This window comes from Aulonocara stuartgranti, assembly GCF_965226115.1.
Source record: "Aulonocara stuartgranti genome assembly, chromosome: 19".
NCBI lineage: Eukaryota > Metazoa > Chordata > Actinopteri > Cichliformes > Cichlidae > Aulonocara > Aulonocara stuartgranti.
The window spans coordinates 286949-311566 of record NC_138955.1 but is presented as its reverse complement, the minus strand read 5'-3'; the positions used below and the strand labels follow the sequence as shown (position 1 = coordinate 311566).

The 24618-nt window shown below is 39.9% G+C and overlaps 1 protein-coding gene across 2 annotated transcripts; it reads right to left on the bottom strand.

Moving 5' to 3' along the window:
* Positions 1-2748: 2748 nt before the first annotated feature.
* plcb2 (phospholipase C, beta 2) lies at positions 2749-24160 on the bottom strand. Of its 2 annotated transcripts, XM_082516552.1 has the most exons (32): positions 23972-24160; positions 23477-23554; positions 22205-22273; positions 21265-21405; positions 20811-20890; positions 20631-20684; positions 20470-20545; positions 20243-20343; positions 19414-19574; positions 19163-19309; positions 18918-19075; positions 17962-18044; positions 17771-17855; positions 16089-16341; positions 15925-16007; positions 15751-15847; positions 15570-15654; positions 15282-15406; positions 14870-15021; positions 14386-14550; positions 13588-13687; positions 13312-13416; positions 13044-13108; positions 12815-12905; positions 12262-12687; positions 11877-12060; positions 11256-11397; positions 9163-9227; positions 8536-8595; positions 8327-8384; positions 5744-5827; positions 2749-3712 (listed from the first exon to the last, which is right to left on the bottom strand). In XM_082516552.1, the coding sequence occupies exons 1-32, from the start codon at positions 24053-24055 to the stop codon at positions 3545-3547; spliced, it is 3825 nt and encodes a 1274-aa protein (XP_082372678.1). In that variant the 5' UTR covers positions 24056-24160; the 3' UTR covers positions 2749-3544. The 2 variants fall into 2 exon arrangements, with proteins under 2 accessions (XP_082372678.1, XP_082372677.1); XM_082516551.1 differs by having other exon boundaries at positions 18918-19309.
* Positions 24161-24618: the final 458 nt, after the last annotated feature.

The window sequence follows — 24618 nt, the reverse complement described above, 5'->3', positions numbered from 1 at the left end:
TTGTTAGATTGGAAACATTTGTCTTACTTTCTGCAGAGCATGTGTTTCATGTAAGTGCTTGAAACTTAAATCAAAAGTCATTAAACTGTTGATCCCATCAAATAACAAAATGCATTTTGTTTAAACCTTCAACAGAACCATTATACAAAATATCCATCTTCTCTTTTTTATGTTGAGTGACCGCTCTGCATGAAACAGAAATTGGGAGAATATTATCACTTTTTCTTTTATGAAATCTGAGTGCTAGACTTTTTTCTTGTTGCTTGAAATTTTTAACTATGAACCAATAACACTGCAGAAGCAACAACAGATCCCAGGCATTTTGCTGTTTACATAACAGTGTATTGAGCTGTCAGGGTTTTCATAGGATGTGTCTCTGTTCTCTTAACTCACTGTGAGATGGAGGCTCTTAATCCAGAGAGGTTAAAGCTATAATGGAGCTATTACTACACGACAAGGTAACCAAATGTCAGAAAGAGCAAGAGCAGAATAAATCAACCAAACTCAGCCTTAAAACATGAACTTTTGCCACCCGGGAAACTCAGGATTCAGGTAGTCAGAGTACTGTCTGCAGCTACTTTAAAGTATGTGGGTGTCTGTGCGTGTGCACTTGTATGTGTCTGTGTGTTTAAGTGAAAGGGCCATATCATCAACACATGTAGGACGCTCAAATTTGCATCTCTGAGGAGGTGGAGGTGCCTCTCACAGGCCCTCAGCGCTCATGCGATACAGTGGAGAAGAGGGTGACTGCGACGACGATGAGCCACACTCATTGGGCTGCTGATCCCATGCCAGAATTATAATGTTAATGAGATTATGTTGGGCACCCAGGAACAGAAATCAACCAATTTCACAAATCTTGTACTCTCTTTAAAAACAGAAAGTGCAGTTAGCAGCTCGCAGAATCCTCCACAAACAGGCTGTGAACAGTGCAGCCTCGGCAGGTGGTGTTTATGTGGGTGGTGTTTATGTGGGTGGTGTGGGTGCTTAATATTCATCTAGGATGGCATCCACTTCGAGCCAAGATGGGCTACGGATCCTGACTCCAGCTCCTGTGGGTCAGACCTGCTTCCTCACACAGGAAATAACAAGCAGAAAAAAAATGTGCATGTACCTCGCAGTACCCCTATTTTTAGAGCTTATTCCACTGAAAAATACCAAATCTCTTGTCAGCTGTTCGTTTAACCTTGCATGTTCAATGTTTCATATGGCTGTTGTGCAGAATTCTGCTTTTGATTGCAGAATTTGGTTTCTCTGGTCTTTTGCAAGGGGAGGCACAACTGAGCACAGACGGCAACAGACAAAGGCTAGTACTGTCTTTTCAGCCACTGCCAGGATTCAGTACAATTTCACTGATCGTAGCTATTAACAGTTTTTTGTGCTTTCAAGTGATATAATTTCTCAAAATTAAAAAAAAGATTGAGGTTAAAGTAAAAGAAAAAAGTATATTGCATACCAAATGACATATCAAGACTTTTTAATTAGATTCTATTAAATTTAAAGACCCTACAATAATAGGGAGAAAGGCACTATAGTCAGTGGACCCCCTATGAGCAAGCACTAGGTTAGAGTGAGAAGGAAAAAAAACCCTTTAACAGGCAGCCGTCTACCTCAACTGGTTGGGGGCGACAGGTCAACCATATGCCATTCATTTAAACCACCTAGGATCTAATTAGCTTTTCTTAGGAAATTCTTTACCTTTACTTTTATCTCACAGATAAATAAAACAGTATAAAACTTTTGCTTTTGCAGCTACTCTGTGATTCATTTATGTGTGCGAACGGAAACGCTTTCCTCCTCCTTTTGGCTTTTCATCCAGTGTCACTGAGTAGCCATGTGTTTCCTGTCGGTGAGAGATCCTGCTCAGGCCATCCCTCTCCAGCTGGTTTGAGACAAACCTGCTGGAGATGTCTTCATCCTTATGTAAGATAATTAGCCCAGTGATTCAGGGCTGACTGGATTCACACCCGAAAGCTAACAGTTCATCTGTGTTGTGCATGAGGTGGCAGGACTTTCGGGCACAAGCTGTGTCTCCTAGAGATTTATCCAGATCCCCCACTTTGAAATGTCGCTCATGTCATTTGATTCAGAAGAAGGGTGTCGCGTGGAAAAGGAAATCAAATGAATGGACAGATTGCACGGGATGATGAGTCAGAGAAAAGCTGCATTCACTAATAAATGCATGCATATGCGTGTAAACACGTGAGGGGAAAAAATGACTCTCACAGGATACAGTGCATAAGTAGCTGAAATTTAAGCTGAAACCCTGCAATTTCCGGATTTATTTATTTATTTAGTTTTACCCAGACTACCTGCATTATCTCTGATTCACGTGCCTTTATTATAGCTCTGGTTTTAAGAGAGCACGTGATCCATCACATAGCAATTATGTGGTATTGTGAATCAGGTTATAATGTGCAAAATTACACTGAGGTTTGAAGCAATGCGCAAAGAGTAAGAGAGACAGTGGACAGGAGAAAAGAGAAAGGGTTACTGGCAGACAATACCTAACCTCATTTCCCATCACCTCTTTACTTAAGTTCCAGTCACTGATTCAGCTTCATTTGCTTTTCATATGATGATTCATATCATTTTGCTATGTGTCAGTATGATAATCACTTAACTTCAACAAATTACAGTTAATATAATATCTCAGGGATTAGCTAAGAAAGACAAACCTCCCCTTCAGAAATTTAACAAATCAACCTCAAAGATGTAGCAGTTTTAGTGATAGAAAAATAACACATATTTCGAGTAACTGTAAGTTTATTAATCATCGATTCATCACAGGAATAGAATAGGAGAAAATCCAAAGAGTACACTAAAAATAGGTTGAGCCACATTATAAGCAATCGTCTACATTTTCCAAACTTTCATGTTTTACATGCAATACAGGATGTGCCGTATACGTGGAATTGATGTCACAGGAGCTTCAAGCTTGTTACAAAGCAAATTTACCTTTGTTTGTTTTTTAATTTTGCAAAACATATGTAGTGGCTACATCACAGAGTCCAAGCGAGCACTTATCACACATGCAAACTGATGTGCCATTTTCTCGCTCAGCCCTGCAGACTCTGATAACCCATTTTTGCATCTACATTTAGTCCCATTTTTAACTTAAGAGAACAGAAAGGAGACCACAAGCACCTCTCTAAGGCTTTTAGAGCTACAGAGCCCACATCTGCAAGATATTTGTCACTTTGTCGCCTAATTTAGGGTGGGGGTTTTTTAATGGTGAAAAGAAACAGAAATAAAGAGTTAAATAGAAACTAAAAAAAATCTTTTCAAAATCATCTAATTTTGGAGTACCTGGACATTTGTGAAAACCTCATTATCAGCTCCCCAAAGTATACACCCACCTATGAATTAGCACAACTAAATTGCAACTTCACTCTGAGAACCTCTCATTAAGCAATCTTCTACGATTTCATATCCGCGCCCTGATTATAGGTTATGTAACAGTTTGAAAGCAGATATAAAAGTGAAAAAACTAAAAAAACATTTATAGCAGAGTTACACAGAGAGAGGTAATCAAAAGGCACATCTAACCTAGGAAGACATCTCCATAGAAGCCCACTCCCCCCCCACTCTTGTCGACCTCGTCGACCAACTCAGGGAAGTGCGCCCCCACACATACATTAACGGCCTCTCGCACTTCTCGTGCCAGCGATCTTGTTTTCTGATCGTGCTCCTTCAGGGCCTCTTGATTGAGCTGCCAACACAAGGGGCCAAAGGTTAGTCAGAGGATTATCAAGAGAATGGGCTGACATTTTCATGATTTCACACATTTTTCTTTTTAGGCAGGTGCTTATCATAATCTTTAGAGAATGATTTTCTGTGCTCGTGCAAGTAAAACTAAAGATCGACCTCAACTGGCTTATACCCAAGTTTGACTGATTGATTGCAAATAAGAGTGAGGGATTTACCAATATGGAAAAAAAGTGGCTCAATATTCAGTAAGTATGTTAAATACAGCTGCATACATTAGCTCACATTCAGTTCTCTTCATTCATCTGTTTTTAAAGCCTCACTTGAATTCCTTCCCCCGCCTCTCGCAATATTGAAAACTCTATCTGCAAGCTAATACTACTAGTGAGACATAAAAACACACTGTCCATCTGGCATTCGCACGTCAGTGTCTAAGCTGTCTTCTCACACCTCTTTTCACAATAATAACTGCCAACATTTCACCAATCCTAAGCAAAGTATTGTCATAAAAAACATTCTGACATCATTTACAGCGGTGGGAGCTTGATGTGTACTTTCTGCATCCCCCAAACTGGATGTGTCACGCCGCAGCATTACGTACATCCACTGAAAGGACAGATGGCCGTGGTTGGCAGTGTGGTTGAAAAACAAAAATTTGGTGGTTGGCTCAGTTTGGATTATAGATGCCTATAAGTCCATCAATGTAGTCAGATTTACACTACATTTGTTTGGACAGAAAAATCCAAAAAACTCTTGGTACAGTGAAGGTAAGGTTTGTGTAAATTCTCTCTGTGATTTTGCAAGTACAGTGTAAAACATTAAATCTCTATCATTATCTTTATCAAGGTCGGGTACTGGTCGACAACCCATTGTAGTTGCATCCACAGGTCAGGGCTGTATTGGCTGCAAAAGCGGGACCAGCACAAAATTAGGCAGACGGTCACAAGGTTATTCCCAATCAGTGTGCGTGACATGGAATAATGGGTGAGTACCCTTGGTTGATGCTAGCTCACACACAAGCGACATGCTCTAATTTTTACTCACTGATGGGCAGACCTACGTAAGAACTTATGCAGCGTTGGGAATAATTTTTTAAAGGACTCTGGAACTGCCAAAGAATGCAAGGACATGTATTTATTTTTTCTGTGACAGTCCCCCAAAAATCAGGTAATAAAGTATAGTCATTTCTAAAGATCAGGAGTCAAGGACCTCTCAGAGTTTCTATTGGTAAACATGACTGTTTTGGCTGTCGTCAGAGGTTTTTACAAATATGCAGATTTAGTGGAAACACGAATAAGGTGTGCAAGTGTAGTTTCATTTTTCTAAGAGAAAAAAAATAAAACCAGTGTGCCCTGGTGTTACTGTGTCAATCAATCAATCAATCAATATTTTATTTCTATAGCACATTTCAAAAGGACAGTGTCCATCAAAGTGCTTCACACAAGGTAGCAAAGCAGATTACATTAAAGGCAACAAAAAAAGTTAAAAACAATTAAAAACAGTTAGAGTTGCACAACTGCAGACACGGTGGAAGGTTAGGTAACTGGGCGCCAAGTTATTTAACATTTTAAAAGTATACAAAAGGATTTTAAATGATACAGTATTTAACAGGGAGACAGTGTAGATTGGCTAGAACTGCGGTGATATGATCATGCCTTCTGGTGCCAGTTAAGTGGCGTGCTGCGTCATTTTGAACTAATTGCAAACGCTGGAGGAGAGAGAATTGGAGGCCCATGTACAGAGAATTGCAATAGTCTAGTCTCGAAGTAATGAAGGCATGGATAAGCTTTTCAAGGTCTTTATGTGGAATATAGGGCTTTGCCTTGGAGATTTGACGTAGCTGGTAAAAACCCGTTTTCTCAACTGAGGCAACTTGTTTGTCTAACTTGAGTGAGCTGTCCAGGACTACTCCAAGATTTCTAACGGTATAAGAGAGATGGCTGGCAAAGGACCCCAGTGTATTAGTTAGCTGGTCCAGGGGAATGGGACTGTCAAAAACAATAATTTCCGTTTTAATTGAATTTCTTGTGTGTACCTGATTGGTCAAGGTCTTGATTTCTTCCAGTGTAGCAGCCTGTTTCTTCATCAGAGCCTCTTGCTGCGGACTGTAATCTGAAGACTGTAACAATACAACAAAGCAGAAAACATGTTGCAAGTGGAAAACACTATCGATTTGTGGTTTTGAAGTGTGTGCGAGCAAATGGGAATGTGCATGTGGTATCAAGTTTGCGATAAAGACTGTTAGCGTGTCTATATAAGCAGTTCATCTGCTCATATGTACCCGTGGGATCTATGGATGCAACCTGAGAGAGAGAATCAATACAGTTAAGTCACAGGTTGCACTTGTCGAGTTAGATTACAGATCCCCCAACTGGACTTGTGCATTCAATACTGAGCCTATGCTGATTAAACAAGTGATTGTGTTATAAATATCTGCAGTAATTAATGGGGAAATGTTGATTAAGTAGATCAACACCAGCTGCAATGTGACCCAAATGTGTGGAGGGATGAAAGTGAGGGGGGGATTTCTGCCATCTAAACTGAGTCGATCTGAGAGGAGCAGAGTGAAATAGCTGAGTCTTTAACCCCGATGCATCATGCCTGAATCTTGATGAGCCAACGGAGGAACAAAAGCAAAGCTCAGTGAGTCATCGACCACACATGGATTAGCTTGTAAACAGCTTCTGAGTAATGGACAAGCCTGGCCTATGGTCAGGGCCCGCTGCACTTTACTCACTGGGTGAAAGCGTGTGTAAGTTTGTGTATGCGTGGCCTGCTGTGAGTTAATGTGTGTGCATGTTCAAGCGTGTGTGGGTGTACCTACAGCTGTGTGAAAGAGAAAGGCTTTAGCATGCCTAGGGTATTATTTTTCCATGCTTTCTTCAAATCTTGGCATTCTTAACAATAGGTACACAGCTAAATTATATGTGATCTGGTACTGGTAATGCGTGAGTACATGAAAATTACTAAAAACAGGGATGTTAAGCTCATTTTACACCGTGTGCCTCATAAAGCCTGCGGTTAAGTGGGCCAGACGAGTGAAACTCCCCTTTCTGTCTATGTTCAACTACACATTAGGTCCCTGCAATAGTACAATTTCAATAATACATCTTAGTTTTCTACATGATAGATGTGTAAAATTACAGAGTGGCTATGGTGGAGAGCTTAATTAATAGGAAAAACTGTAAAATTGTGAAAATAAGGTCTTCCTTTAAATTTTTCAGCCTTCCAGTCAAACATAAGGCCCCCTAGGTTTCTGGCTCTGCAGTTTCAAAGCAATGACCTCTTCATCTGTGAACATAGCAAAACTCTAACCGATCCTTCTCCTGTTTGCCTTTTTTGCAGTATAAGCTTCTTTCCTTTCATGTTTATTTTAGTGCTAGAAAGTACAACAGTTGGCACTCTCACATGGTTTGCAGGGTTATCTCCTGCCAGAATGCCAGCGGTTACTAGCCAACAGTGTGTTAGCAAGTATATAGAAAGCCACAGTAAAACTCAACCTTCAAATTTTATTTCCAGAAGTAGAAAATCCTTAAGGTTTTTACCTTGAAAGAGAGCATTTTTCATTACTAAGTTGCATTGCTGCCAGTGTTGTGTTATTTTGTTATTTTTCCAATGTCATTGCTTTTATCTTCCTTTAATAATAATAAAAATAAAAATATATTTTTTTTTACAAAGTAACATTCATGATTTGAATGTCACAGCTTTAGCCTGTCTCAGCCAGTGCCCACAGATGTACAGTAAAGCTGCAACTAAGCTAAATATTTAACTTAGCATAAAAGGCTAAATGTTTAGCTTAGCATAAAAAGCTAAATGTTTAACTTAGCATAAAAGGCTAAATGTTTAGCTTAGCATAAAAGGCTAAATGTTTAGCTTAGCATAAAAGGCTAAATGTTTAGCTTAGCATAAAAATCTAAATGTTTAACTTAGCATAAGACAACAACAGATTACAGCGGAAACAGCTAGCAGGTGTTTGTTTAAAGGTAACAAGAAAGGTTACTAGTACAAGCCTGTTATAGTTAACTAAAATGAAACTTAAAACTAGATCTTTAAAAAAATAAAGCTTAGCAAATTAACTAAAATAAAATAACAATATAGGGAAAATGTCCTTTTAGTTTTAGTGTTTGTACATTTGGTGAAATTATTTTTCAAAACTTACCTTATGAAGCTTTTTATTGAGAGTCTGGACATGTATCAGACTTTGAGTCAACTGCTCTAAAAAGTTCTGTTTTTAATGTAATATCTGTTCTGCTTTTCTTACATCTTGCCTCTGACATTTGTCCTCAATACACAAATAATTACAAGAACTGAAACTCAAAATAAACTGAACTAAAACCAAAAAGTCAAAACAAAATAAAAATATAAACTAATTAGAATGACAAAACTAAAAAAAAGTCCAGTTACTGATTAATGTAAATTTGAGAACCTCTGTAAAGTGTTTCCCTCATTTTCCTTTTTCTAGGCTACGGTAACCCTTTTTCTGGTTGTAGTGTTACGTTCAGCTTAGCTTTTAGCAAAAAGATGACCACAAATGTCAAACAGTGCCTTTTATTTTGCACACAAACTAAAAAAAAAGTTTGATTGTGTTAGATCACTTTGAAACAACTTCTGTACTCACGGCAGCATTCGACTGACTCGCTTCATCCAGCATCTCAGTGCTCATTGCCTTTTTCAGCCTGAATGAATAAATTTATCTTTAATTAATCATCTTGTACAAAATGTTAAAAATTCAGATCTTCACTCTTGCTCTCTTAATTCTTTTGTCTTTCTAAAATAAATTGTAACTAACTTAGAGTGATGAATAAAACCTGAATGTCGTGAACTTACTTTGCTTTGTCTGTGGACGAACATTTCATATTGGCTTTTTTCTTGTTTTCTTTGGTTTCGCTGCAGAGCAAGACAAAGGGAACATGTGAGGATCTCAAATCTGACACTGAAAAGTGACCCTATAAACACCCTTTCTCCTTTAATCAAGAGTTGTAGGGCTGTGTGTGTCTTATGTGACCTTATCTTTATAGTGAAAGGAACGCTTGAATGCTGTGTTTTTGTGCCTGAGTGGACAGGTAGATGATCAAGCCTGCCTTTGCTTCCCTACTGCTGTTTAAACACCTGCTGGATAATGGCTGTCCTGAGATAACCATCTGCCAGCTGGGGACTTGGGATGATGCACACACACAGATATAACACCATAAGCCCAGCCAAGGACATTGGAAGACCCGCCTGCTGAGGTGATTCATTCATTATTTGAGGTATTCTCTTTGCTAAATGTCAAATATTTCACCTCAAATGGCACACACACACACACACACACACACACACACACACACACACACACACACACACACACAGACTGTCACGGCAAAGTCTGAAGGGGCAGATTGGATGGACTCAGCAAAGCCTTCTGCTCCTTCATGTGCGCATCATGTCCTGAATGTGTTGCATGTGTGCTCACACCTCTCCAGGGTTTTCAGTTCAATGGCGTGCTTCTCCATGGCCATCTCCAACAGTTTGGCTAGTCTCTGTCACAACACAATAAGAAGATGGTGCAGTCACAGTAAGGATGAAGCTCCAACTCATGAGATGTGAATAGCTGTGAGTAACAATGTGAATGAAAATGTTTGCTTCTGTGCAAAAACTGGGGTCAAGCGGATTCTTTATATATAGATTGATTACTATTAGTAACAGCAATCCAGTTGGTGTGTAATTAATAAAGCCTCTGCTTGTCCATGATCCCAAACACACAACGAGGAGAGCCCATAGAGGAAATAGTGACTACATCCTGAATCATGGACATTAATCTGAGGTGAACAGGTAAATATATAACAGAGATTTCAGAGTGAGGAGACTAATGGCTGTAGGGGTGACCAGAGCACACAGAGAAGAGTTTGTCTTTCAGTTGTTACTTTTATAAGCCACTTTGTACTGTAAGGACAGGATGTGAATATCATACCCGTTTGATGCCTTTTAGAAACACTTTACAACAGTAGGAAGGCAACAGCTCCAAACATTAACATTATAGATCTAGTAATAGTGTTAAATGCATAGCATTGTTACCATATAAGCCTACTTCTTTTAACGTTGGAAACAGGCCTCACAGGTATCACCGTGCAAAATAAAAATAATATTTTATTTTTCAAAGCAGATTACGTTTAAATAATATCACCGAACGAGTTCATGATGTCTTATCAGCATCCTGATTTTTACTTAAATTGGGGTAAATCATGTCTTAACTGATTTACACTCACGAGCCACTTTAATCAGCCAATCACATGGCAGCAACTCAGTGCACTAAGGCATGCAGACATGGTCAAAAAAACTTACTGAAGTTCAAACTGAGCATCAGAATGTGGAAAAATGTGATTTAAGTAACTTTAAATATGGAAAGGGTGAGTATTTCGGAAAATGCCGATCTGCCAGTGAGTTTTCTGGGTGGAAATAACTTGATGATGCCAGTGGGCGAAGGAGAATGGCCAGACAGTTTTTAGCTGAAATGAAGGCAATAATAACTCAAATAACGGCTCATCTCAAGCAAGCCATACAGGAGAGCATTTGCAGCCTAAAACTGCACCCGGTGCACTTCTATGAGCTAAGAACAGAAAATGGAGGCTAGAATTTTTATGGGCTCACCAAAATTGAACAACAGAAGATTGGAAAAATGCTGCCTGGTCTAATGACTTTTGATTTCTGCTCAGATATTTGTTGGTTTGTAGCATAAACAACATGAAAACATGGATCCATCCTGACTTGAATGATGCAGTTGAGGCTGCTACTGGTAGTGATGAAGGTCTGGGGGATATTTTCTTTGCACACTTGGTGGCTGACAATGTCCATCCCTGTGACCACAGTGTGATCGGCATGGTTGCCTCCCACGGGATACCGCACAATGTCGCAAAGCTCAGATGATCTCAAACTGGTTATTGGTTGAACATAACAGTGAGGGAGATCATGGATGTGCAGCTGAGACATCTGAAGCTATTGTGTCATGCTATCATGTCAGTATGGATTAAATGTCTTTTTGAATCTATTACAAGACGAAAATATGAAGGCAAAAGGACATGTGTGCCTTATAAAGTGGTAACTGTATTCATATAATCAAGAGACATACGTGTCATGTTTCTCTGGACTAATGTTTCTGTCCAACTGAGTTAGTATAACCCTGATAGCCAATCTCCTTTATCTCCTAATTCACCATCTTCCAGCACACATAGAAACGATGGCTTTACAGTATTTAGTGATTATACTTGTCTGGCTCATGTTTGGTATTTGGGCAGGTGGAACACAATAGATTTGATTGGAGTTGAAAACAGCTGCCTGTGTCACGTAGCGAGTAAGCCACTGAACAAACACGGTGTTTTGTGAGTCATAAAACCAAAATAATGAGCAGATAAGATCCTGAAATATTCCATAGAGCTGAGGGGACCTTTTACTTGCAGCAGTAATCATTTGGTTCACTGTTAATTATGACAGTATTGATTAGTGCACCTTTAAGCACAGTATCTGGCTGCAATGTGTGTAATGTGTTTATTGTCACCTTCAGTGTCACTAACCTCTGTTGCACACTGCTCCTTCTTCTTCTTCATCTGATCATACTGCTCAGCAAACAGTGTTTTTATTTCAGACATCATTTTTTCCTTCAGCTCCTGCACCCGCTCTGTCTTCCCATTGGACTCAGGGGTGTTGTCACCTCCCCTGGTGAAAAAATAACGTGACACAATAAATCAGTATGTGTGGGCAATACAGTTTATTGACTAACAGCCACTGCCCTTCATAGCTGACAACCATGAGCTTCCAGAAAATACTATACAAAATGCTTATTTGGCCTTTAGTAACACTTGGTTTGCTCTGACAGCTCAGTGACAAACACTGCAGACACTCATTTTCTTCATCCTCATCTTAATAGTCAGTGTCAGCTAGAAACGCACATTAACTGTAGCTGTACTCCTCATGTTTCTAAATATAGTCTTATTAATCCAAAAACAGCAACATTATTAGTGAGTCACTATTAATTTGTGGAGATTTGAGCGCTGCTTTGCAGGAAACAGGACTGTCTCCTTCCAGTGGGATAATCAAAAGCTCTTTTGTCAAGCACCCTAGCTAAAATATATAGCTGCAGATTCACTCTGGAAAGCTCTTTGAAAACAAATTTGGGAAGGAAAACATCCCCTTACTCTTTTTTCTTCACTGAAACCTTCTTCTTGAGGGCCTTGAAAGAGTCGGAGTATTTCTGAATCAGATCCTCGCCTTTTTTCTGATACTTCTTTTCTAATTCTTTTATCTCTTTCTCCTGACGCTTGATGACCTTCTGATAGCTCTTGTGCTGTGTCAGTTCTTCAGTAGTCACAGTCGAAGGCTCTGCAGCACAAACACAAAGGGGATTTTTTTTTGTGGAGTCTTCTTACTTTTCAGCACTGGATATGCAATTATAATGAATCTATTCAACAAAAAATAACTCTAAATTGTTCTGTATTATCCTTGTCAGAGCGCTTTTATCCAGAGTGTATTGACAAAAGGAAAACTATGATGAGTGCAGCACATGAAGTGCTGCAGTGTTACCTTCACTGCCCGTCTGCGGCTGAGATGAGTCACCTGATCCTGCAGACTCGGTGGTTGCAACTGTTGGAGAGGGAACGGCCGCAGCAGAAGGCGCTTCAGCAGGTTCTGCAGCTGCACTGGCTTCCTCTTTTTTATCAGATGTAGGTTCGGGGTTTGTGCAAGACTCGGTGCTCGGTTCTTCTTTGGCTTCAGGAGCCGCTTCAGGCTCCGGGCTTGCTTTGGTCTCCTCGGGTGAAGGAGAGGCTTCAGGAAGGGTTTCAGATCTGGAGCTTCCTGTATCTGGTGCTGCATCGGCTGGGGCTTCATCGAGAATTTGAGGGGTCTCTGCCTTGCTTTCTTCCTCCTTTTTAGCTTCTTCTGCACCAGCTGCTGGTGGAGACTGGTCAGTGGCATCAGCGGGCGGTGTAGGTTCGGATGCAGCTTTTTCTAGAGGAGGAAGTGATTAAATGCACCTTCAAATACACCAGCATTGAGACCAATTGTGTGAGCCACAGACAAGCTCAAAATCTTTGCAATGCAAGATCTGAAGTGTCATCCTCTAAAGCTTCATTACCTGCAGCAGGGGCTTCACTTTCTTTAGCTTGGTCTGCGGGAGGCTGGGCTCCAAGAGGCAACTCATAGGGAGACACATAGTCAGAAGATGACTGTGGGGGTAAAAGAAGAAAAGGACAGGAACATAACAATCTAGCAAGTGGTTATATTCCAGGAACTCAATTAGTGTTGTTAGGATTTACTGGAAATCCAAAGGTATTGCTGATGATGTTTTTTCTCTCTTTTTTTACCTGTTTGGGAGGCTTTGTGGTCTTCTCTGTGCCTTTTGTTGGATTAAATAAGGCATCTGTGAAATCTGCAAAACAAACCATTTTAATGAGTGTACAATGATTTATTCTTAAACCAAACATAAGTGTGGGTACGAAGACAAAGAAGAAAACAAAAATGCTTCCAAACTACATTAGTCTTCTCTTCTCTAACTGTCACTCTGGCAACAAGGATTCACTCGCAGCAGAGGTTTTCTTCTTTTGCAAAAACACAAAGTAAAAGGCTAAGCACCCGCAAAGGCAGCAGGGATGTAGTCCTTGACCTCAATGTACACAAAGAGAGCAGGCAGAGTGAGGGGCATGTTGCTCTCACTGCGCAGGCAGATGTGGTGGAAGCCTGCAGGACATGAAAATAAAACCTTGGTGAAATAAAAGCAAGGCAGCAGCTTGCCTGATGCAGAAGCTGGTTAAAACAAGCTGGCAAATGTTCTGAGGCCTAGAGTGATTCATTGCTTTAATTATGTATATTATATGAAGTATGAATTCAAATATTCTCAGCTTCGCTGACCTGACTGGATGGCATCAAGAGGGATGATTCTGTGTCCCACAAATTTGCCATTCTCTTCATGGACAACGATTCTTAAAGATGCCAATTCTGGCAGCAAGATCTAACCATGTAAACAACAACAGATATGTTAGTGACACATCATTTCATTCATTTATTCATCAAGGAGCCAGAATTTCTTGTAATATTTTAAAGTGGTCTTGAGTATGATTTCTCCAGGCTTTCTGAATTTCTTTCAACATTTTTCTTTGGACACCGGCTGCTTTTTAACTCCTTTTCGATCCTGTCCTTGTACCTGGGCATTTTCAGAGGAATGCTTTTGTGTGTATATGTGTTTTTGTTAAGATGCTTAACACTGATGTATAAACCATTCAAGCATAATACAGGTATCTAACTCAAGGTGTGAAAAGGATGGAGGAGGTCAGGAGGGAGGTGCAACATCTGGTAAGCATCTAAATGGCAATGGCTTCATTTTTTTAGCATGACAATGACCCCAAACACACAATAAAACACTATCAGTCTTGAACCTTCATCCCTACTAAAGCAGTGTGGGATCGTCTTAACAGAGATCGGAACAAAAGGCAGGCAGGCAGCATCCAAAGAAGAGTTTTGAATGTCCTTCAAGGAGCCTGAAGAACTATTCCTGTCAAAGAGAGTTCAGGATGTGATGAAGAAAAATGGTGCTCATACCAAATACTGACTTTCAAGCTCATTATAATTGTACAAGCTCTGTTTTTGCCTTCACATCAAAATATGAAGACTGAGGAGTGGCTGAAAATGTTTACATGGTATTTTATTCACCTTCTCAAAAACAAATGGCTCTTCATTCCACACTGGATTAATGGCGTTGGGTGTCGTGGACCACTTGGTGCGGTATTTCTTCTTAGGGTCTCCTGGCAGCCCAATCACTTCCACCTCAACCCCTGTTTTTACATTCTTGTCAGCCAGAAACTGCCCCGAATAGATCTATGGAGACAAGTAGATATGATTGGACGACTTATATATACAAGTCTGGACTTTTGAACAGCTGGACTCCTATATGAAGCAAATTATGTTTTTATTAAGATATCACACAAGGACAACATGGACAAACTTCCCAAAGCCAAAACAGCCATCTGTTATACACATACTGCACTAATTCTTCATGAGTTTCTCTGCATGCAGAATGATGAAAAGATGGAGCTTGAAACTCAATTACTCTGACATTCAGCTTCCACAGATAATAGGAGCCCACACTGATGGTTAAAGAAAGAGACACTCTGTAATAACAGGGTCGTGAACCTGCCTTGATGGTCAGTGTGCTCGCCACAACGGTGTCAATCCTGTCACAGAAAGGGTCAAACTTCTTGTCATTGCGACGCATCACATCGTGCTTGAGGAGGTAGCCCGTTCGGCCATTGAATTCAAACAGGGCCATGTTGAGCTGCATGGGGAAATCTGTAAGTGAGACACAAACAGCCCATTCACGCCACTTGTCTTCAGCTTAAAGGGAGGCAGCGAACAGAGGCCTGTGCAGCACAAAAAGGTGCAACACTGACCTGCTGTGGCGAATAAACAGAATAGATTTTAAATGACTAAAACACACAGTGTCATCAGTGTGTCAGAAAACTGTATTTAAACAGGAACGGTAGACGGTTCCAAACATTCACAAAGGGTATATTTCTGAGCATTTTAAAGTGTGATATCTCCATTTTTACCCATCGTCTGGTAGTTGAGCGCCACCATCTGGCAACCAACGTTCCAAAAAGGTTGGGGATTGTAGTTGGAGGAGTCCATTCTTGTTCCTTTGGGGTAAATCCTGCTCATCTGCCTCTTATTATATCTTAGGTAGACAGTTAGGGAATCATTTATTTATATTTCCGTGTCCCCCCCCCCCCCCCCCCCCGACCCCAATAAACTGAATGCATAGAATAAATTTGTCGTATACTTAAATGGTTTTCATTTTTGTCGAGCATGACAGCATGTGATGCACTCCTAAAGGATACTCAACAAATTCAACGGCACTCTTGGCGATCATTGCCTCCCCTTTGGTCTCCACAAAAGAAGAGATGGCGTAACTCTTGTTTTTCTCTGTGAAGGGAGAAGAAAATGACACGTTACCAAGGTTACATCGAGTTGTACCTGTTTTGTTTGAATTTAGGTTAAATTTGTTGTTTGCAGACATACTTCTGGCATTTTCAAAGGAGATGAATTTGTTGGGCTGGATGTAGTTGACTATGGATGACATGGCCTCATATGCTGTTACTTCTTGTCCAGCTGTGCCCTGCGGGACGTCAAAAGGAGGTTAACTTATATTTGGACTCTCCTGGCTGGAACAAATGATGTAAAACAAGTATTTACCTCATCTGATGTCTTCATTTTCTCCTCATCCTGTTCCTCTGTGTCTTCTTGCTCCTCATTTTCCTCCACGGTTGCTTCCGGTTCTGGTGAAACACATAAAAACAGCGTCAGTGACACCTGGAAATAAAATCACACGTCTAAATCTGGAGTATAACTGAATTTGCCTTGTGGTTTTTCATTTTCATCTTGATTCTCCGGGGTGGTTGCTGCTGGGTTGGCCTCATCCTGGGAAGTGGCGTTCGGGGCCTGGGCATTCGTAGCTGCGGCTGCGGTCTGGTCAGCGGCTGCGGTCTGGTCAGCGGCTGCTGCGGCAGTTTTCTTATTCTGGGCCGGTTTCTCATGGCTGCCCTTCTTGTTCTTGATGAGGATCTTACCCAGGAGCTCAGACGGGCTGGGGATCTGCTGGCCCGGCTTCAGCTGAATGTTAGAGACACAAACAAGAAGTTTAAACAATGACAAAATCGATTATATTCAGAAAACATCAAACTTATACTCTTACTTTTGTTTCAGAGGGATTTACATCAAAGTTGTTTAATGTTCAAAGTGTCATTGCTAAATTTAATCAACTTAGTCTGTTTTTTGTTTGGCTGTTGAGCATGAAACAAATGTAGTCTGTCATTAAAGGAAAGCTGTTTTGAGTGGAAAGCAATGGCCCTCATTTATTAACATTGCATATGCACAAATACGTGTAATTTAAACACAAAAGTTAAATAAAAAATGAAATGAATGGCTGTTATTGACAGGTTAACTTAAAAAGACATTCACATAGTGGACTATATGGTATAGCCATACTCCGATTACATCTTCCTATTTCTTTGCTATGCAGTTTTTATTTATTATCCTGGGCTGCGTTTTGGAGAGACTGTTTAGTATTTTAATTAACAGTAAAATACAATAAAACTGTTATTATTATTATTATTAATTTATTTACCTTTTTTTATTTTGCCTTTTGCTCAATTTTCAAAAACATACTCCTCCAAATTTTCAGAATTACAATTAAATTAAAAAAAAAAAAGAAAACAAAAAAGAATACAAAATAGTAAATGGAAAGGTGCAGACTTTAACCTTTTTCTTCTACACATAATCAACAATAATAGCTATTATTTTAATAGTAGTAATAGTAGAAGAATTTGTTTTAAAAGCTTGTGTTTAATTTTCCTAAGACAGTCAGGTCATCATGTGATCATATGCATGGCCACAGGGACTGCTTGACCTTCTAAAAGAAAAAAGCATTCAGGCATTTGGATGCATCGAAAACCTGAATGCATCCTCTACATTAATGTTGCATTCACTGACATTACCTCACTTCAATAATTTAGCCCAAATACCATCATGAAAGCTGCCTTTATTGTCTGCACACTGATAAAAAGCCGGATGGTCACTCTCCCATTTAGCTTGTTGCCTTTACTTAAACCTTTTTTTAAAACAAACAAACAAACAAACAAACATAAAATTAACAACATATAAAATAAACATCTTTTTTTTCATACTTCAAAAATTGAGGCCTGGATTCAAACTGTCTGCTGACCTCCTTTCTAAAACACTGGTTTTGTCCCTAAATACCATCTAAGATAGTTAAACAGACACAGCCTCAGGAATATAAACACATGCAGGCCTAAGAGGAGCTGACAGAGTTTGTTTCTGGGAATCTGAGAGGTTCTTACAGCAGATACAAGACAGAGGACAACAAACACACCAGTGAAACTTGAACTTTGCCATTTATTGCCTTCATGTCGTTGTGATTAAATAGCGAAACTCATCCGAGTCACCCAGCGTAGCATGATAGCATCTAAACTTTATCTGTTATTTTGACAGCTGGCTGTGCTGCAGCAGTGTACTCACTCACAGGGTATTTGTCCAGTGGCTCTGTTAACAGGGCATCACCAAATATGGTTTTGCAGTAGTTGGCCATCTTCTCCTGCTGTTTCACCCTGGAAGAAATCACATTAATGCCTGTTATTATTCGTGATACGTGCATCAGAACAGCAGCATTAATGGCATGTTATGACACGGCTTTATTTAAAGCTCGGCTCTTACGAGTCAACGTGGTTCTCGAAGGAGAGGATAACGGGGTACTGTGAGGTCTTGAAGGCGCTCTCTGCAATAGCCTCTATCACGTCCTGTCAAGTGTCACAAAAAGAGGCCTTTTAGCTGTTATTTTGTAAAAGTGGAGTTTTACTTTTGGACTTAAATTTAAAGAAATGAAACTGGCAATAGCATATTAGAAAACTTCAAGAAGTTAATGAGACGCAGAGCAAAAAAGAAACAAGCTCACTAAAATAAAAATTATGAAAACATGAACATTGTGTCAAACTGCAGAGGTGTTTCTTGCAGAGGCTGTGATGTTGCTGAACTGAACCTGCACGTTGTGCCTCGGCCTGGGGCTGTTCATCTGCTGCTGCCCTTATATGGAAGTGTTGAGTGTAAGAGAATGGCCTATCAGTGTGTTTGTGTGTTACTGTGTACTTACACTTTCGTGTTTCGAATGTGCTCTTCAGCATGAATTAAAGATAAGTGTGAGCAGCTTTTTGGTGTGCGAGAAGCTTAGATGTTGCACATTCAAGATGTGCTGGCAGGAAAATGGTGACGGTCATTTACTTGGACTCAGCCGTCGCTTTCTGATCACAATTTTTAACACCAAAAAAATAATACTATAAATTTGAATATTAAATTTGTTTATCGTTACCATTCTTTCCTTTCTGTAAAGGCTGCAAAATATTAGAGTGGACCCTTTACGTTTTTCCTTATCTTCTATACTATATAGAAGACAAGAAAAGATAATAATGTAGGTGTACTTAACTACATCAGCTCTATGCACTGGTGGATGGTCATTAGTTGTGGCCAAAAAATTCCAGTAACCCCAAAACTAACATTTCAGCACGACATTAAAAAGGTGGGAATATTCCTAATATGGTAATGTGAACAGTTGCAGAGGAAAAATTTCAAATACTTGGAGGGTGGGAGACTGAGGGCACATGAGTATGTTCAACAACCTTGAACAGGATCTCAGTGGTCATGGTGAAGCCGTGAGTAATGATGGGCTCTTCATCTGGAGGTTTACCCTTCCAGCAGTCCAGCTCCAGGCAGCGGCAGCCGGCGAGCAGACACTGGCGGTACATCTCTGGGGAGGACACGCCCGAGAACTGACCAGCTGCACAGGGAGAGAAAAATGAAAAATAAGGCACATTGTTAAGCAGCATCTTAAAGAAATCATATCCATTTCTCTTTTTTTTCTGACCTGTTAGGTATGTGTTGTGTGACGACTTGACGAAGTAGTGAGGTATGGGTTGGGTCATGTCTTGAGACTTGGCCAGACTGTCTTGCATGACCACTGATGTCTCTGGACCCATCAAGTAGAATAAAAGACCTTCTGGAGAAATCAAACCTGGAGATGGGAACAAGAGACCATTTGAAGCAAAAACATAAGGAGGGTGATTGTGCCCATTATTCCATCCTCAGCATAGCAAAGTGACCACCGCTGAATCTCACCTCTGTTAGAATTATTGGACAGGGGCTCATACTTGTCAATCAGTGCCTTGATCTGATCTTGCCGGAGACGCGGAAACAGTTCCTCATTCAGCCGAGAGTCTCTCTGCTTCTCGTTGAGGAACTTGGTGAAATTCTCCTTCGTCATGGTGGGTTTGGTGGAGCTGGAGGGCGGGGCACAGCGAGACAATCACATCTTGGACTTGCACTTACTTCAGGCTGCAGTGTTTTGCCTGAATATTATTACCTTTGTTTCTGATATTCTTTATTACTTGCTGTATGGGTTTGGATACATGCGTGCGTATGTGCAACTAATTTATGCAACTTATGATTGCACTGCTGTCCTTCTTGGCCAGGACACTCTCTTAAAACAGATTTTTTTTCATGATTAAATACAAGTAAATAAATAAATAAAAGCATCAGCGATGCCCATAAGGTTCCTCATCCCCATCACGGCCAATTTCCTGCCATTTTAGCTCAGGCAAGGCTGCTGAGGCACGAGCTGGAGCACAGACTGGCAGTGCAAGACCAGCATATTACATGAGGCACCTCTAACTTTAGTTTGTCAAACTAGGACAATTTTTTGCTTCATACATTTTGAACAGACAATGACATCATTTTTGAAACGAGTAGATTTAAACAGAAGAAGGTTTACCACTAACCATTAAATTTATTATTATTTATTTATTTTTTGCTTGACAATTTGTGGAAGTTTCAAAACGTAAATGCAATAACAAACTAATTATGAATAAAGCATAACTACAGCTACAGTAGGTGTGTGATATTCAGGCTGTACAATGATCAGTTAAGGACACTTCTACAGGTTACTCACTAGGAAGTGAAGATCTCATAGATCTCAGGCCGAGGACAGAGGTGTGTCATAAAGCTCCTGAAGGCAGTCTCAGTGAAAACATCAGGCTTAATGGTGTCATACTGAAGAACAAAACAAAATGTGCAGACGGGTTGTCAGAAAACCGCAAACTGTTTTCATTAAGTTAGATAAGAATAAAGTCCAAATTTAAAATGTATTTCCACTCGAAAGGAGATTTATTTTCTGACCTTTCCTTTGGGGAGCTGTGCTGCTGCCAAAGCACTTTCTACCCTCTTTTTATCCGCAGGGAACATCTTGTAAATACTGAAAAAACATAGTGAACAACTGAGTAGGAAACACAGGTATCTGCTGAACAAATGAACCAGTATGTGGTTGTCCTGAAACTTACTGTTTCACTGGGATCTTCCCATCTTTGTTGGTCTGAAGAGAAAGCCGGACATATCTAAGATTTAATAGTATTTCCATTAGAATTCCCAGAGCACGTGTTATCCAGCGCATGATGTGATTGCATGGTATTATGTTCCCTCATCATCTAGAAGCTGTAGATTACGTGATGATGTTCACTTACATTTTATCCAGGAAGACCTGCCTGCACGCGTTGTTTCTTGCAGCGTTGTAGGTGATCGCAAGAATGTCGTCCGCCCAGTTCTAATGTGCATTTTTTTTAAATTCACAAAAATAAACAGAGGTGCTGCATGAAATTCGGTGTCTGCATGAGTTTGGCTTAAAAGGTCATAAGCGTCTATGCACAAGCTCACCACTAGAGGGTGTTGATGCAGAGTTAGGTTAGGAAATGAGAGCAGTGAATGTTGTATTTGAACAAAGCACTATTGAGATTTCATTACAGCAGATTAAATCTGGATGTTGGAGTCACAGAGTCTAATTTAGACTGAAAGGGAGGGGTCGGAGGGGTTGGGAGGGAGAAGAAGCAAAGGCTCCAGTGGTATAAGGGCTAGAGGCCTTTGGCTGTGTTTGAACAGTCAAAGGGGAACAGCTACTACACAGATACAGCGGTTTATTACCTGTGTCACTTTTTCCTTTGAGGCAAAGAAGTTATGATAGGTCAGGTTCACCGTGTCTGGACCCGAGACGATAGTCAGGGTTTTGGCGAGATGGTTGCTGTCCGGGAAATCCAAATTAAACACATTTCGGACCTTTGGGTGCTGTGGACAAATAAAATGTATTATTTCATGTTTTAGCTGACTAAACAAATCTAAATCTGCAGCACTTTGCTGTCTGCACAGATTGGACACCTGAAAGGTGCTTCGACACATGCAAATATGCTGACCAGCATATGCAAACATATGCACAACACACTGAGAGTCGCGCACTTGCTTATATATACGCACACACAAGGCGGTCATGAAGAGCACAAGCACACATGTGCTGCCTTCCTGTGTATGATGCTTTACAATCACCTCTCTATGCACGCCTGACGTCAGCATTGGAGCAGCTTTCCCAAAAAGTCCTAAGGGACCAAAAGATGAGGATGTGCTTTCAGCAGCACCCCATCTGTGATGATGCATTCTCCCTAAGGAGAACAGATTTTTCAGATTTCCCTCCCGTAAGGGATGATGACAGCTGCATAATGCAGCTCTCTGCGGAGGCCAGCGAGGAGTGGGAAAAGAGACGAAACTACAGCTGACAGCTTTGGAGCTCGCTCGAAACTCGCTCACAGAAATCTCCCGCCATGACTCAGCCTGTCGTAGGGTGTGTGTTTATGTTTGTTTGCGTGCCAGTGCATCTGTGTGTTTCTGTGGAGGAGTAGCCTGGGTTCATGCGTCCACGGCGCTTTTTTTTCTCTCTTTGCAATGCAAATATGTCTGTCAATATTAATGGACAAACAAAGGACTCGACAGATATATTTGCATGCTTGGAGAGATTCCTCCACACAGAGCACAATCATTAAGCTCAATTAAATCAAAGTGAACGCCACAAATTAAATAATACAAATGGACTTACTTTGGGAAGTTTTGCATATTTTCCTGTTCTGGTATCTCTGATGGTAGCAACATCCAGGAATGTTGTCTCCTAGAAACAAGAGACAAGAAATCATCGTGGATACTAAATTCAACGTGTAGGCACCATTCCAGATATGGATTAGATACAACTCACCCTTTAGCAAAGTAGAAAAAAAAACACGTTGCCCATCAGTAAAATAAGTGAGTTAATAAACAAGCTATTTAAGGCTGGGAATATTGTAGGGCTGTTTTAACCTATAAATGAGTAAATAAATGCCAAGTTCATTCTGATATTTTTACAAAGTAGGGATAGCTTGTTGTTTCCTGTTCACTTTCAACAGACAATACATCTGTAATAGCAGCAGTGATGGGGTGGTCATGAAACATGGTTACTTAACAATATTGTGTGTTGATCATGAGGAGGGTCAGCGTGCCAGAGGTAGATATTACATTTTTCTTCTGTTATTACCTGTAAACAAATTAGATGGTTTTTGGGGAAACTGTGACATTTAGCTAAGCATGTTTCCCAGTATTATAGCTAATACTGGTGTAATTACAGAATTATTACTTGGTAATAACTAAATCTCTGTTATTATTGATCCGCAAAGTGCTACTTAAGGATTTTTGTTTGTTTGTTGAATGTATTCTCTTATTTATTATATTTTATATTATATTTTCCTGACTCTATTTATTTTTTTCCTTTTTCCATTTTGTTTTGTTTTCATCTGAGGCGCATCATCAGGGGGAACATTTGAGAAGCTATTATGAAAGATATCACAAGACAAAGTGAAGAACATGTAGACATCACAGTCACAATAACAATATGATTTCCTATATCACTGCCTCCTGCTTTTAGTTTTGGTGACCAGTATGACCAAATTAAGAAAAAGAAAGCAAAGACATTTCTTTTATATTATTTAGTTTTTTGAGCACCTGTAATTTTTTCAGCCAACATTTGCTTTTTACACCTATTTTATCTTAAAATTTAGTTTTGGTTAACTGTGGTAGCACATTTAAAGAAGACCTTGCCTGTTTAGTGAGAAGAGAAAGAGAGATGAAGAGTAAACACAGCTAGACACCTTCATTGAGTGCATCACAGTCCAGCTGCACAGCACAGTAGGACAGTGAGCCCACATCAGCACTGATCGATAATCTATACAGACTGCTGAGGCCAGAAGGTGGTGAATGATGCGCTTACATATCTCACACCTTTAGCAGATCCTAATCACATATATTTTACCCACACATCAGAATGCTGCTGGCTTTTCCCCACCTTGCTTTGGTTAATCCAGTAGACGAAAAACCCTTTTGGATCCATCTTCATGGTGACAGGAACGGTTTTGGTTGAGTCCTTGATAGAGACAAATTTATTCAGTACTTCTTGTATCGAGCTGATTGACAACAGTAGTCATCTAAGGGTAGTGTGCATCATAAGATGAAGACCGTACAACATTATAGAGGAATAATCTTTGACGTGGTTCTGGTAATTGTTTGAGATGGAACCCGTGAAACAGAGATGCTTTTTGGCGATGTGCCGATACTGAACCTGATATTTAAACTGCATTTGTAGCTATATTTAAGTTATTAGATAAGAAATTAATGATTAGTGTTTTAAAAACAGATGAAAACCATGTAATTTCACAGAGAAGGCTGTATTGCTCACAGGAGAATGAAAATAAGCAACACTTACTGGTGTATATTTAAACTCCTAATCACTCTGGTTAATATTCAAGAATCAACAGCTTCATTTTTTTCAATATTCACTCACCTCTGACCACTTGGTAAACCTTTCTCCTTTGACCAGGTAGTCTTTGATCTCTGGAGGATCCAGAAAGTATCTTTTCTTATTCATTTTGTCCTTCTAGAGTGGACTTTGTTTCAGTTAAATAGCCTATTATTGCTAAAATATATCCACTATCTGATTCTCCACCATGGTCAGAACTATTAACCAGCTTATTCTAACACTAGCAACCAAAAGATGCACTAAACTGGAACTCTGCTGACCTGCCTGTGTCCAGGACGCACCCAAGAAAATATGCATTGCAAATTAAGATGAAAAAAAAGAAAAGAAAAAAACAGGACTGAAGGTTAATCTGTTGCCCATAAAATTACAGTTTATATATGTAAGATAAAGGTTACATAAGTATATGATTCTAACTGTCATTCACTTAAAGTAAAAGCATTCACGTGTTTATAAAATAAAAAGATAAAATAATAAAAGGCAGAAATTAGATATTTAAAACTCTTTTTTTAACATCCAGCTCCCCCATTAACTGTTGCTGTGACAACAATAACTGAAATTGCTTTTTACTGAGGAAATAGTTCCTTTAAAAAGTGATAACAGGGTAATCCTCTGGGTTCTAAAAAGTGACAAAGTTTTTAAGCCCCAAATGAATTCATAAGTGGCATAATGGC